At 42.6% G+C, this 11,828-nt stretch overlaps 1 protein-coding gene across 1 annotated transcript in view; it reads right to left on the minus strand.

The window, feature by feature from the left end:
- Positions 1 to 2,236: 2,236 nt before the first annotated feature.
- The window catches only part of CC2D1B (coiled-coil and C2 domain containing 1B), a 33,635-nt gene continuing 24,043 nt past the window's right edge, over positions 2,237 to 11,828 (minus strand). The window contains exons 18-24 of the mRNA XM_010004023.1: positions 11,495 to 11,568; positions 10,780 to 10,838; positions 8,929 to 8,980; positions 8,059 to 8,158; positions 4,282 to 4,372; positions 3,450 to 3,580; positions 2,237 to 2,385 (exon numbers count right to left, since the gene is read on the minus strand). Coding sequence (XP_010002325.1) covers positions 3,461 to 3,580; positions 4,282 to 4,372; positions 8,059 to 8,158; positions 8,929 to 8,980; positions 10,780 to 10,838; positions 11,495 to 11,568 — 496 coding nt within the window. The 3' untranslated portion in view covers positions 2,237 to 2,385; positions 3,450 to 3,460. The remainder of the gene's footprint in view (positions 2,386 to 3,449; positions 3,581 to 4,281; positions 4,373 to 8,058; positions 8,159 to 8,928; positions 8,981 to 10,779; positions 10,839 to 11,494; positions 11,569 to 11,828) is intronic.

Below are 11,828 nucleotides of genomic sequence, written 5' to 3' on the forward strand. Positions count from 1 at the left end.
TTAGTAGGGGAAGCAGCTGCTCGTGTCTGCCAGGACAGTGTGAAGCTGGAACTGAGCATCAGCCAGAGGGACTGTGTCACCATGAGAAGCTGCTAACCAGTGGTCAGGGCTGAAAGCAGATGGGGGTTGGTTTGCCATGCAAAGCAGCTCTGAGCCCCTCCCAGGCAGGGGAGGGGGGCTAAGGTTTCCCCTCCTGCCTATACAGAAAATGGATTTGGGAAGTGAGGGGCTAACTTACGAGCACAGGATCTCAGCCCCTTCCCTTGTCCCTACTCACAGTCAGGTCTGGTGGCTGCAGCAGGGATTGTTTTGGTTCTGCTGCAGTGAGAGACACAGGCATCCTCTCAAACACACAGGGAAGTGCAAGGCTGGGGTGAGACCGAGGCTACATTATTAAAACAAATACACAGCATTAGCTGGGCAAGGAAAAGGTAACTGTACACATAGCAATGTATTTTTATGTAAAGACAGCACAGTATATGTACAGAGTGCATTTGTGAATAAATGGCTACTGCTTTTTTAAAAAAAAACAAAGCAAATCTGACAAATCCAGTATTGCAAATGACAGCTGTCCCCACCCAAGGCTTGGAGAAGGCAGGCCAGAGAGCTGGGCTCCATCTCCAGAAATAAAACTGGCCAGCAGGAGGTAGCACACCCAGTGTTACACCAAGGTGAAGCCTTACCTCTGGCACTGGGGAAGAGGTGGCTGGCTTCATGCAGCTTGCTTCTTGTTTCATGATGGACAAACCTTAAGCTCTTACAATCACTGGCCTTCCTGTGTTTGTGCAGCAGAGCTTGGCTCTGGTTACCTTGGGACTCCCCCCGCACCCTGCTCTGGGACACAGCGCAGCACTACACGCTGTAGGCAAGAGTCAGAACCTGAAGAGCATCCCATAAACCGAGTAAAACCCTCCCCTCCAGAGCCTGCACTCCAGCTTTGCCACAGCAGCAGTTTTCCAGTTACCTTAGTTGCATTGTTATGCTTAATAATGCAGTAAAAGAGGTGAAAAATCTTTTATCTTCTCTTCTGTTGCCCCCAAAGTCTTCTAGGTTTGGATTATGTTTGTGCAAAACACTATCAACTGGTGACTGACATGTTTGCTTCAACCATAGCCTTTTAAATGACCTTAATTACCATGTTGTTAAGAAATGAGTACTTGTTTTAGAAGAAAAAAAAAAATGTACTTTTAAAATTCAGTTAGTTAACACTGCAAAAAAAACGGCATATTATATTTTTATTTTCAACATGTAGTTTTGTATATTAAATTTATTGAAATTAAAACTAAACACTGTATTTGTCTTCATCTGCTCAGGAAGACAGAGGCAGTGCTGCCTTATTTGTCTGGACTCTTTTTTCTGTCTACAAACTTGCCCTCCCTGAACAGCTGGTGCAGGAGTGCTGGGCTCCCCAGCACAGGCACCTCCCTCCTCTGAGATCACTCACTCCTCTTACCTCACAGATGTATCAACACAGACACGTTTGGTTCCATTTCTTTAAGCTGCCTGCCAAAAGCATTCCTGAAAACAGTCATCATCTGGTTTTCTACACAACCAAGGGTGGCTGTTTTGCCCATCACCCGGAAGAACAGGAAAAGCCTATTTTTGTAAAAATACAAGGAACATTTGGGAAGCAGCAGGGTAGCATACTTTTTTTTTTTTCTCTCTCTCCTTTTGAATTAAAATAAAAAAGAAAAAGGCTGAAGGCACAGTACCCGGGCTGCACTGGGTAAGTGGTGCAGCAAGCATGGCAGACAACTGGGAGCCAGCATAAAAATGTAGGTCTGCAAACCCCTGCTGCTAGCAAGTCTTGCTTCTGAGCTCCTTCCTTCTGAAAGGCAACATCCCACTGAACTTCCTGGTGCAATGGCATGTGTGGCAGAGGGACATGCTGCTGCTGGGTTGTGCCAGAGGTCTCTCCTCTGTTTTAGGAAAGGAAAAAAAACCAAACAAACCAAAACAACCAACCCTGACCAGGCCTTGATGAGAGAGAACAGAAGAAGCAGTAGCAGACTGTTTGCTGCACCACGCTGGCTGCTTGTACACTTGACAAAGACTTCAGGTAAAGGTCTTACCTGTGACTTGACTGACAAGTTCTTGCACTGCCTCAGGGAGTCTGTAAGGGGCTAAACTCTTCACACATGGCTCTGCATAGTTAGTGTAACATTCGTCCTGGTGCTACGTTAGTAGTCCCACGTTAAGGCAACTCTGTCTATTTTGTGTAGACTAGTCACAATCCCAGAGCCTCACACTTGCCTAAAGTTATTCATGAGCACTATGGCTGTTACCAAAATAGACATTAGGGTCAGTAGTGCATTCATTTAACATCTTTGGTGCGTGCAGCTAGCAGCATCTTCCTGCATGTGTTCATCCCACATTCCAATGGATCTGGGAAAAAAAAACCAACACAAAACACAACACAAAATGACTTGATGCATTTAACAGGTGTTCACAAGGCAATGTCACATTAGATGCAAAATGCAGACTTGAAATTTCTGGAGGGTCAACTAGTAGAATCAATAGAACAAAATGATTAAGCTCCAGAAACAGAAAATGCTTAAGTGTCCAATCACTAAAGAATAATGCTAAGGAAGAGGGAGCACAGAAACTCAGGAGCTCAAGCTAAGGAAGAGGTCCAGAATCTTGATGATTGTGTCCAACTGACCTGAATTTTATGTAGAAAATTACTTTAAAAAAACCCAAACAAAACCAGAACTTTTGGGATTTATCTGCGTTTGTTTGGGTTTTTTAAGAGGAAGAATTAGTGATGCCTAAAAAGCAGAGCATGAAAAAGACAAACTCCAAACCCAAGTGCTGTCTGTACAGGCTGGCAAGAAGAGGAGGCTCACTTCCCTTTCATCCCTCCAATACACAGCTACTTGAGCAGCACACAGCTCCTTTGTACTTGGTATGAGCACAGCAGGCACCAGGTACAGTTCTTTAGGTAGCCTGTATCCAACTGTACAGTTTCTCCCTGCCTACAAGTCTCAAGGATCCAGAAGAAAAGCCTATCTCCAATCTTTTCCCTTTCAGATGAAGCCAAGGAGGTTCTCATGGGACAAACACATACCCTTCTCTAGCTTCTGGTAGGGGAAGAAGGGTCCTTGCAAACCCTGAAAGATTTTTTTGCTAACAATAAGGACGGACAGAAAGCACCCTCCCTCCTAGAAAAGACCTGTCAATCTGATTTTCTAAATATTACTCTAAATAAGGCTGATGCTAGAAGCTCTCCCTGTATTTCAAGTGATTGTGAAATAGCACCTCTGATATACAAACTCATCAGAGCTTCTGTAACCTCATTTCAGAAATTATGTCAGCTCACCACTACAAATATGAAGATAAGTGGTATCAAAGCCAGAGCTACCTAATTAGGTCAATGTCAACAAAAGACAGAATTTATCTGTAGCCATGACAAGTTCTGGCCAGACCATCTTCAGATGTAGCATTCGTACCTCAGACAGAGCTAATGTTCAAGGACCAGCCAATTTTCTGTAACTGTTTGAAGATCTTGACCATTGAGGGGCTCCCTGAGTCTCACTTTCACCTCCAGTTTCCCTCCAGTGGGCTTTCTGCCATCCAAAATCTGAAAGAACCACAAAAAGAAGTGCAGTTAGGGCACATACAAATGGTCTATCAAGCCATATTGCCTTTATTTCCCCCTGACTAAAGATGCCAGAGATCACCTGCAGGTGACTGCAGTGCTGGGAGGTGTCATCTGCTTCCCCAGATCCTACGGTTCCCAGTCCAGCAGAGCAGAAGCCCCACAGGGCCAGGTGAGGCAGCTGCACCTGCATCACCTCTGCCTGCCACACCCAGGCCCCCGGCAGCCAAAGGGACTCCAGGGGCAGTTCAGAGGAAATCAAGGGCAACGGTGTCATGAGCATTTCTGATGCAGCCCTAGGAAATATTTTTTTCAATGTTTCACTTAGTGATCTCCTACTGGATCTTGAAGCAGCTCTCTATTCACTCTGGCAGTCTTCTCTCAACCCCTGGAGCTGTTAGCTACAAATATTTTTGGGAACCACCTGAATTTCTGGTCCTAAGAAAACTATCTTGATACAGAAAATTTGCAGAAGACAGACCCAAGAAGTTCCCAGTACCAGAATGATCACAGCTAAGACAAGCTTCAAGAGTTGATAAAACAGAGAACAGCCCGTTGCTTATCAAAGTCATCCCACCCAAATCTGTTACCTGTGCACAGATACATTTATGCCATGAGAATATTCCTTTTTCCTTTGTGTTCAAATACTACTTCCTAGAGCACACCTCACCAAGTACACATACCTCAATGATCTCTCTAACTTCACATTCTGTCTCCAGCTTGTCCAGCTTCAAGTGTGCTGTCCCCACGTGCTTGTCACTTCTGAAAAAGGACCTGTTCCAAAGAAATCTTCCTTAATGGAATGGGTAAGGTTTTCCAGAACATTGAAGAGAAAGCAAGTTAAGGGGTCATCACTGTTTGCACCATGACTGCAGCCAGACATGCTACAAGAATCCTACCAACCAGGCTGCAGGGGGCAAACCCTTAGTGAACTAGACTACAAGAGCAAGATACAGAAACACTCATTTTTATCTTGTTCTCTGCAACCAAATTAAAGATGAGGGCAGTAGTAAAGAAAAACAAACAACTACAGTAGCACTTGGAATGGCAGTAGCTGCCATCCCTGCACAGGGCAACAGGGAAGAATGGCCCAACAGCCAGGACAGACAGACATCTTCTGCAGTGGGGTGTTTAATAGAACAGGCTGGACAAACCTGCAGCTCTCATGAAAACAAACATTTCACAAGCACATGCTGGTTTTGGCAAACAGCTTATTAGGAAAAGGTCACCTGAATCTATTTCATTTTGATAAATCACCACACTCAACTTCAAGAAGTAAGAACATTTCAGCTACTGTTTTGATTCACCTTCATCCTGGTAGTTTTAATGGTCAAGAACTGTGATTTTACAATTTCTAGTCTGTTAAAATTAAACAGCACATTTCTATCCTGCAAGGAAAACAACTTTTTGCTGCTATCATCACTTCTGTTTAACAGTTTAATCAAAAGATTCATCTCTGCCTTGCTAGACCCGTGATGCAATCCTTATCCAGACAAACTCCTCCAAAAGGCAACAGCTAAGACTGAAACACACCAATTCCACAGAAGTGTTCAGCTCAAAGCACTGGATTTCTTTTCCTGCATCCAAGCATTTCCCTAAACTGGTCTCCAAAAGGTTGGATAAACAATTGAAATGCAGAGATTCTGGAGGCAGGAAAGCCAAGCAGCCATGCCTGTCATGTTTTAGAGAGGAAATCTGCCAAGAATTCAGTGTCTTTTTTTATGCCATTCTGTTCAGGCAAAAGGAAGCAAGCAAATCAACCAGTGAACCAACAAACAAAAACCAACCTCAAAACCTCCAGCCTTCCTTCCCATATCAGTAAGACATATTAGATATTACCAAGCAAGACTTGACACAAGCAATGAAAACTCTGAAGATTATTATATGGAGCTGCATGGTCATGTCAAGGATGGCAACAGTAACCACTACACCAAGCCAGACCTTATGCTGCCATCAGTGCCTACAACTTCCAAGTGAACATTTGTGGATTGTCTAATATCTCTGATTGGAAAAGGATGATGGTTTCCTCACACCCACCACCTCCATGATTGCTTCATTCATATATTCCATAAACAGCTCCTGGCAACCACAGTATAAAGGACCTGTCATCCAGAATTTAACCTCACTTTCTGACTTGCTTGTTCAGAAACAGCTGTGGCTCCTGCAGCAACTGTAGAATCTCTGGTAAATTGGGAGGACAATGGTCTAGTGCTGTTAGCCCACGCTGCAGCAACCTCACACCAGGAGCTCAGACCCTTCTAACTCTGGACATACTGGAATGTGCAGGGAGACACTGTCAGGAAGTACAACTCCAGCTCAGTTGTTCACCCTGCTTTTTATTGGTGAGTTTGTCCATCTCAGCACAAATTGCTGCAGTGAAGAAAAACAATGTCACAAGTACCTCAGGGCTGACAGTGTTGCCTCCACACACAAGCCTGTGGATTTTGTTGACAGAAAACCTACCAAGGAGGAGAATGTATTCTTCTTTTATGAGACTGCAGGAGCCTCACAAAATCATCTATAAAAGTTCAGAATTCCTTAGCTTACATGCTAAAATACTTCCTTTACTTCACAAGCACCTTCAAATGAAGAAGGGTTACATAACTGTACTGCAGCATGTTGGACTCTTTCTTCATAAACTTATGAAGGGAACCAGCAATTCTAGTTGTGTTTTTTTTTATGCATTTTCCCATTTTATAATTCAAGCAACAATAAAGACTGGTTATTCCCTGATCAGTTCTAGGGGGGCTGCAGTGAAGAATGAGAACTTGCTCTAGGCCACAACTTCAGAAACAGCTCTGGGGAAATCTCCTTTTATCTTCAGAAGCTTTTAGGGAGGTTTAAGGAGAGACTTTTCCTTTGGAAAAATACATCGCTGGGTTATTACCTACAGTGTTTTTTAAACTGATATTTAGTATGTATGATCTGAAACAAGTCTCCTTTGCTCACTGAGAGAAAATAATTCTTGGGAGATAGTCAAAGAGCTACCAGGGACCCCAAAACTACATCATCTACAAGCAATTCTGCAGTATTATTCATTTATTGTCTTGAAGAAAGACGGGGAGCAGACAGCTTTAGAAAGGTGCCTGGATCATTTAATCCTCTCTCTTCTCCTGAGCAGGTGGCCAGCAGAAGGTGATCAATGGGCATATCTTCTTTTTCTCCTTCTCTGTTGCTATTTGCCCACAGGAACTGCCACCCCTCCACCCAATCCAGAAACAAGCATATACTTAACTTGTCAGATTCTTGTTCTAAGAGCAACAACAACGAAAATATCTCAGAACCAGAAAAGAGACAACCCACACAGATTTTTTTGCTCATCTTCATAAAGGCATTGAAGGACAATCTGGACCTAGCATACAACTCCTGAGAGTGTCTCCCAATGAGTGAAATTAAGCCTGAGCTCAGACCTTAAAAACAAGAACAGTTCCAGCTGGAAAGAGAATAGGATATGCCCCATATTGAAAAAAATAGGGAAAAATGTGTTAAACAAATGTAAACAGCTAACAGTTCTATGCAGAAGAGGCAGGATCTCTAATGATGAAATTCTGAACAACAAAGCAGTCAGAACTGCCAGAGAAAGAGTTAAGAAAATCAGCTTTTGCTTCAATGGAGATGCAAATGGAAGATCTGGAGTAAAAACAATGGGACTTTAGCTTAAAAAATAAAGCCCTTACAACTTGAGAACCATATTGGAGAACCTACTGATAATTTCTGCATGTCCCAGAACAGAAAAAGAACAGCACAAAGAGCCACCAAGACCAAACCAGGCTATTAAACATCTCATCCAAGTCATGGATCACAACGAGCTAAGGGATTAGTGAATATAGGCCACTCTGATTTTTAATAAACCAGTAATGAGCCTCAACATAGGATGATTTACCTGAGGACTCCCAACTCTTAACATCCATCTCATCATCATTTTCATCTCCGAGACAAAGGGAGTCTGTCCCTCTTAAGACAGTCTAACAGTTTGCTAGCAGTTTTTGGTAAATATTTTAAGATCCTCAGAAAAAAGCACAATAACGTCACACTAATTTTGCCATCATCTGTCATCTGCTTTACTGCTGTTAATGTTGTGCTGCAGCTTGCACTTCATTATTCTACAAACTTATCCCACAGAACACTTAAATCTTCTAGTCCTGATGACTAAAACCACCAGACTGGGTAAGAATCAAAACAATTCAAAGTTGAATCATTTACTTCCTCAGTCTCATCAGTTCCACTGATGAGGATCAGCCAGTCATGAACCAACTTTCCTGGACTTCTACCTTCTCTTCACCCCCACAGGGGAAGGTACAGAGCTCATTCAGAACTCCATTCTGCATGGAGTTCTCAACCATGAGAACTAGACAGCTCTTCATTGCTAGCTTAAAGATTGTACTTCATAAATTTCAGCTACAAGACTCCTTTCAACTGTTGCTAGAGAAGCAAACAGGGAGGACAAACTGTAGACTTACCCTTTATGAAAAACTTCAAATTTAATTCCTTTGGAGCGAATGGCGCGTCGGAAACCTCTGTGATTTCGGTTGATGTTCAGCTTAAACAGCTGGTTATATTCTATAGTCAGGAGAGAGAAAAAAGGCAAGAAAGCTGTGAAAGTCAAACGAGGGGCAGTGCTCTACAACATGACTCTGCTCAGACCTCTGTTTCTCTGGGTTTGGCCCATTTGTGAAAGACACTTCACAGCCTCCTTCCTCCTCTGGAGGTTGTTTCGGTCATTAACAAGCCAGTGTTCCTCTCTGTCATCCCCACTCTACAGGGACAGAAACTCGAGTCATCATATCATCATGAGGAGGTGACAGCAAGTTACAGAGAGCCAAAACTGGAGACTTTAGGTCTTTCAGTAATCAGTGTCTGCAGCTAAGGAAAAGACACAAAATAATAAGGAAAAAGCATTGGAAGGTTGGAATGTCTGGAAGCGGGTGTTTTTATCATGTAACTAATACTGGTTTAACATCAGTTTCATGAATGAGCATGACAAGAACTATGCCACAGGACACCTTTTGATCAGAAAGTCTCCTGACATTGTACAACTGATGTTCCAAGACTTATCTGCTGTGCTACCCAGGAACTGCCCATCAGCTTCACAGCTACGTGGCTGCTCAGCAAGTGCAGATCAAATTATTGGAAGACCTGGAACCCTGCTCTCAGTGTCAGAGTTTCAGGACTTCTTCTCTTAACAGAAAATACATAGAATATATATAGATACAAAAAAAAAATTTGGAGGGAGGCCCTGAGGCCTGATTCACAGTATGAGAGACCAGCCTCTGCTCCAGTAATTCTTAAGTTGCAATGTTTTTCCCCTCTGTCCCAGAAAAAGCACTAACCTGGAGAATTGGTATTGTTAATTACAGATGTTTTACTCTTCTGAGGTTGCTCCTATTAAGAGAGACACACATTACATAAAACCATCAGATACTGTTCCAAAATACAGAGCAGTAACCATTTTTATTACCCATACAAGAAACATGAATGATAAGAAGAGTCATGGTATATTCAAGACTAAAATATTTAGATTTAATTGTGGTCACATGTATACTACTAGAGTAAGTAAACTTGTATACTACTAGAGTAAGTAAAATAAGCCAAAACATTGCATTAACTGTAGGAGCCACAGATAAGCTCTGTGGACACACTCAATTCAATCCAATCGTCACAAAGTTACTGACTGCAACTGTTAAACTACCTGAGAAACTGTGCACATTCCATGACACAGTAATTCTGCTCCTCCTGCATCAGCTGGAATAATAAGCTACAGAAGGAACTCATCACAAATCATTCAGGGAATTGCCCTACTATTATTTTGCCTGACAATCAATCTGCCACCAAAATGAATTAACTTTTAACCTAAAGCAGAGTATGAAATAAATCTCTGGGGACTGAACAAGGACAATGTGACCCAATTATTGCAGCTACTTTGCAAAACTGATTCCAGCTATGAAGAAGAAAGGTTGTTGTATTTGACTGTTGGCTAAGCAGTAGAGATCTGTCTTTTTTTTTGTTTAAACTAAGAGAAATAGATTAAAATCAACTATGCTGATTCTTACTTATTCCCCAGAAAATTATTCATACATATCAATTCTTTTTAGCCACCCTCACGGGGGGAGGAGAATAATGACTCCTCCATTAAGGCCCCATGTAAACACAACCCTGATCTGACCATCACCAATTTCCCAGAGGTAACTGAATTTATTTCAGTGGAATTGCTGCAAAATTTATCAGGAGGTAAAAATCTAGGCTCTGCCATCTGACATGGGTATTAGTCTTAAGAGCAAAGACTGGGTTTGCCCTACAGGGAAAGCAGCAGGAGCCCCAGCACTTCTACTGATAGTAAGACCAGACAGCCCTCCTTGGAAGCCCTTCTAGCTCAATGATTTCAGTATTTTTCAGAGCAGAAAGTGAGGGGAAGTGACGGTGAGGGGAACAAGATGACAAGGGGGAGTTTCAAGGAAAGAAGCAATACATATATTTATACATATTTTTTATATATATGCACAAATACACATGCACACATGTATTAATTAGCAAGATCAAGAAACTTGTGTAGTCTAAGTCCTTTCTCCTGATACTGACAGATTTATTTGCTAATTAAATCAGAGTCACGTGCATTTATTTGAGGACAAAACATTTCTGTAATTGTAAGAGGTGTCCAAAAAGTAATCCCCTTAAAAGCTTATTTTCTTAGAGAAATGGGACTTAGAGAGACCCCTCTCCCCTAGTGGTGACTTTGCCTGCCCTTGTGTTTGTTTGAAGTTACCAGTGCATTTGCATCCCAAACAGAAATTAACTTCTACAAATTTTGCAAGCACTGGAAACAGTCTGAGTGTCTTCAGGGGGAAGGTGGGCAGGGCTTAGCACTGTGAATACTGCTCAGCAGTCAGCTGAGGTGGTCAGCCAGGCAGAGAACATGCAAGCCTGATGCAAACACCACACCACTAGATGGAGGGTGTGAAGAAAGTCAAGAGAGAGGGGCAGCAAAGCTCAAATCTGCAGGAAACAGATTCAGCAGTTCAATTTCTCAGGAAAAGCTTCTGTTTTAAAAAAATCACTTCAGGCATATGCCTAGAAGTGTGTTCCCTTGCTAGAAGAAAAACTATGCTTCCTCCTTGAAGCCCTCCCCAGCAAAACCAGTGGGAAGGGTCAGAGGCTGAGGAACAGAAGAGCCAGGACACACTCACCGCACTCGGGTACTGAAACTCAAACTTCACAAATGCATCCAAATCTCTCGGTGATACACCTGAATGAGACAACAACCAGCCAGTCCAAACAGCCAGTACAGATATTGTCACTGCAGGATTTTCAAGAGCACCTAGCTGATTTTCAGTAGGACTCATGACCTGTCTCTTGACAACTGAAAACCCCATCATCCATCAAACCAAAATCCATAGGAAGGTGGGAAGGAAAACATCTGCTTTCCTTATTGCTGCAGTAGGTGCTGAGCTGGTCTAGCACAGCTTGTTGGCAAGCTCCCAGAAACAAGGGACTGAAAACAGGAACATTTGTAGGACTAACTCCTGTCTACTGAAGTATCAACAGACACTAAGGTGGTGCAGAGGTAAGGCAGGCACTCAACAAAATAAGAGATGAACAGAAAACTTAAAACAATTATCCAGTTATGAGCAAATCCAGGACAATTTGAAGTTCTTCCCTCTGTCTAGACAGAACCAAGATTCTCTTTCTTCTTTGGGGTTGTTTGTTCTTTCAAATACTGTTTAAAGTTTTTGGGGGGCTTGAGCCTGAAACGTGGTTATTTTGTTTTAAGGACTGCTGGCTACAGAGGTCTTCACTCCAGAAGAGATCTTCCAGGTAGAAAAATCTCATTCCCCACCACTTTCCTTACCTACTCAGGGGAAAAAGCCCATAAAAAGCCCTCGTGCCCTTTCAAGTACATACCTGGTGGAGCTGGCAGGTTTATCCCCCTGACAATAAGAAGGTGCATTTCTGTGCTGTTGAGCTCAGAAAATATCCTGTGAAAAAATAAAAAAAACCCAACATGTATTCATCCCAATAGGCCACCACCACCACCTGATCCACTGCCAGACCACTGGTACCTGTCAGACCATTTGCAATAGTGCACTGCTACACTGATCACCACATGACTTTACATGAGAGGAAAGAGAGCACAAACTGAGATGAACACATATCTGAGATATAGGGAAAAATGCCATGAACAAAGCCCAAAGGCAACAACATTGAGGGAGAAATACAGAGAAAGGAAGAGCAGCTG

The sequence above is a fragment of the Chaetura pelagica genome, unplaced genomic scaffold (assembly GCF_000747805.2).
Source record: "Chaetura pelagica isolate M959 unplaced genomic scaffold, ChaPel_1.0 scaffold18, whole genome shotgun sequence".
In the NCBI taxonomy this organism is placed as follows: Eukaryota; Metazoa; Chordata; class Aves; order Apodiformes; family Apodidae; genus Chaetura; species Chaetura pelagica.